This window comes from Phoenix dactylifera, chromosome 9 (genome assembly GCF_009389715.1).
Source record: "Phoenix dactylifera cultivar Barhee BC4 chromosome 9, palm_55x_up_171113_PBpolish2nd_filt_p, whole genome shotgun sequence".
Taxonomy (NCBI): Eukaryota; Viridiplantae; Streptophyta; class Magnoliopsida; order Arecales; family Arecaceae; genus Phoenix; species Phoenix dactylifera.
The window spans coordinates 12,708,166-12,710,873 of record NC_052400.1 but is presented as its reverse complement, the minus strand read 5'-3'; the positions used below and the strand labels follow the sequence as shown (position 1 = coordinate 12,710,873).

Genomic DNA, 2,708 nt, shown 5'->3' with positions numbered 1-2,708 from the left:
ATTAGTTTATATAGGTGAGGCGGTGCTCATTGCTGAGGGATTTGGGCGTGCATATTGGCCTTCTTTGATAGCCCATCGTATATTTTGAAGGTCATGCACAAGCATTTTGTTCGCACGTCATGCTCCGCGCATCTCATCCATGCAGTTAAGGAAACCTCATGTGATCGTGGCCAAGGTGTCGCCAACTAAGGAGAAAATTTAAAATTTAAGGAATTCTTAGCTTGACCATGTGGCAGGTTTTAACTAGTTGATTGGAAGCTTCATGGCGAGCTCTGATTAGTTGATTTATCACGTCGGTTGTGGTCAGCTCTGAAGGTATCATTGAAAAACTTAGGTTTATTGGGGTTTGACCTGATTGTTTATTCTAACTTTTTTTAATTTCCTCGTTCCGTCCGGAATGATCATTTTTTTCTGTAAAAGTCTATGCTGTAATGGTCATTTTGATGGCGCTCTATTTGTTCCCTTTATCTGCTGCCATGTATCAGCACTCAGGATGGCCAGGAAAAGGTCAAGGCACGTCTGACCAGGCCAGCTATTTTCTTTTGGATATGCAATTGAGATGTCATATTGATGTCAGGCTTAAACGCCTAAGTTGAATTTTTTCCAAGTATACCGTTCCGAAAGTCTGCTCAACCCCGCCGTGAAGCCTGGCTAACTCTATATATGATGGGAAAACATTTGGACGGTGATGACGATGATGATGTCACCGAGAATAGAAAGACTGGCTTTGCCATTATGGTTGCGTGTGGTTCCTTCAATCTTCCTTTCATTCAGTATGATTCTGTCCATGTCAGGAGGGCGGCCTTTTGTTTCCCTGGGCTCCACCGAATTCCACGGCCTCGTCATCGCTTGCATCGACGCCAACGACGTCGCCTGCATTAGTTGTTGACATTTTCTTTGCCGTTTAGTTGATCGGAACTTGGAACGGGACCCACCTGTCACCTTCTCCTTGTCCACACTCACCGCGCCATTACTATTAGAGTGCTGCTTGTAGCTCTAGTTTTCATCGATTCGACGTTGGAATCATGTCGGAAAGTGGTGGTGGCTTCATTGGGTAGCCAAAGGGGTGCGGGGAGAGCAAGAAGGATCAGGAGCGCTCATGGTCGGGACGGTCGATGGTGGTCTCAAAGAACGGAGGAAGAAGGTGTCGGGAGAGCAGAAGAGGTTCATCGGAGTGCGGCAGAGGCCGTCCGGAAGGTGGGTGGCGGAGATCAAGGACTCGTTGCAGAAGGTCAGGCTGTGGCTCGGAACGTTCGACACGGCCGAGGACGCGGCACGGGCATATGACCAAGCTGCCCGAACCCTCCGTGGAGCCAATGCACGCACCAACTTCGATTCCACCAGTACCCCCTCTGGAGCTGGAGCCACAGGGGGTCATGACCATCCCTTGGAGGACATGCCACCCTTCTCGTTCGAGAAGCACAGCGGCGAGTCATCAGAGGGGCTTGTCGGTGCGCTGCAGGCGAAGCTGCTTGATGGGAAGCTGGCAAATGCTCTCGGTGCCAGGCTATCACTGCATGCTGGCCGGAAAGAAGAAGCCGGCGTGCCCAATCTTGGTTTGTGGCCAACATCATCCACGGGCCAGGGGGCCGGGGTGGCAGCGAGGCCCTTAACCGGACGGAAAGCGCGCCTTTTCCTCTCGCCCAGCATCCTGGATGGCCCCAGTTCTTCCAGTTCCAGCTCCTCTGGTGTCTTTAGCGCCAGCACGGGCTCCACTGCTGCACCCACAGGTGGCATGTCGCAATCTTTTGATCCATGCTTGGGTCCGCAATCCTCCACGAGGGGGAAGGTGGAAGCTGCTGCAAGCGCGAGCACGGATCGGCCGGATGCCCGGGCGTCTGCAGGGGCAAAGGGTTTTGGGTCCCCCAGCACTATTTCTTTCCTAACTTTGGAGGAGGAATTAGAGGAGAGTGCCCGGGGTCCCTGGGATCACCGGCAATTATATATATAGCTCGTACGCACAGCATGTTCAAAAGAAATTTTTGATGTTAATTCCGACCATCAAGACTTTGCGGCAACTTCCTTTCTTTCGGTTGATATATTTTGCTGCTTTTGGTAGTGCAATTTTGCACGGCAGTCTACTGGGACCAAAAGGGGTTTCCGTGATCCATTATTGGGTTAATCCGAGTCATCACGATCATTCACCGTCCTCAATCCACGATTTGATGCACATTGACATCTGTACTTGGTAATGATGTAATGGTAAAGACGCTAAAACTACGTTCACGTTCTGTCAGAAAAATAGCAGGCCCCTGGAATGTCTGCCAAGCTTAATTACCTTTTTCTTTTTTTTCTTTGGGGGTAATTAATTCCCCATCCTCCAGAAGGCGCCGCCACGCCCGCCCCCGCCCCCTCGGCCGCCGCTGGCCCCGGCTCGCCTCCTCCCAAGCCCCCTCCCGCGGCCCCACCCCTCCCAAGCCCTCTCCCGCGGCCGCGCCACCAGGATTGCCCCCGCCCTGCCCCCTCACAAGCCCCCTCCTGCGGCTGTCGCCGGCCGCAGCCCGCCCTCCTCCGGCGTCCTCTACGGCCCGGCCCCTTTTCGGAGCCGCCGACCTTGTGGGAAGAAAGGTGTTCTCCGCTAGCCAGCCGCGGCTGCCGCCGTCGGCGGCTCCGCCCCCTCCCGGGGCCCCTCCTGCAGCCGCCATGGCCCGGCCCCCTTCCGGCGTCGCCGGCTTGCGGGAGGAGAAGAAAGGAGAAGAAGGGAAGAG

At 54.2% G+C, this 2,708-nt stretch overlaps 1 protein-coding gene across 1 annotated transcript; it reads left to right on the top strand.

Moving 5' to 3' along the window:
- Positions 1 to 1,099: 1,099 nt before the first annotated feature.
- Positions 1,100 to 1,951, top strand: LOC120111995 (ethylene-responsive transcription factor CRF3-like). The gene has a single exon (XM_039130570.1). It carries the CDS (start codon positions 1,100 to 1,102, stop codon positions 1,949 to 1,951), a length of 852 nt encoding a protein of 283 aa, XP_038986498.1.
- Positions 1,952 to 2,708: the final 757 nt, after the last annotated feature.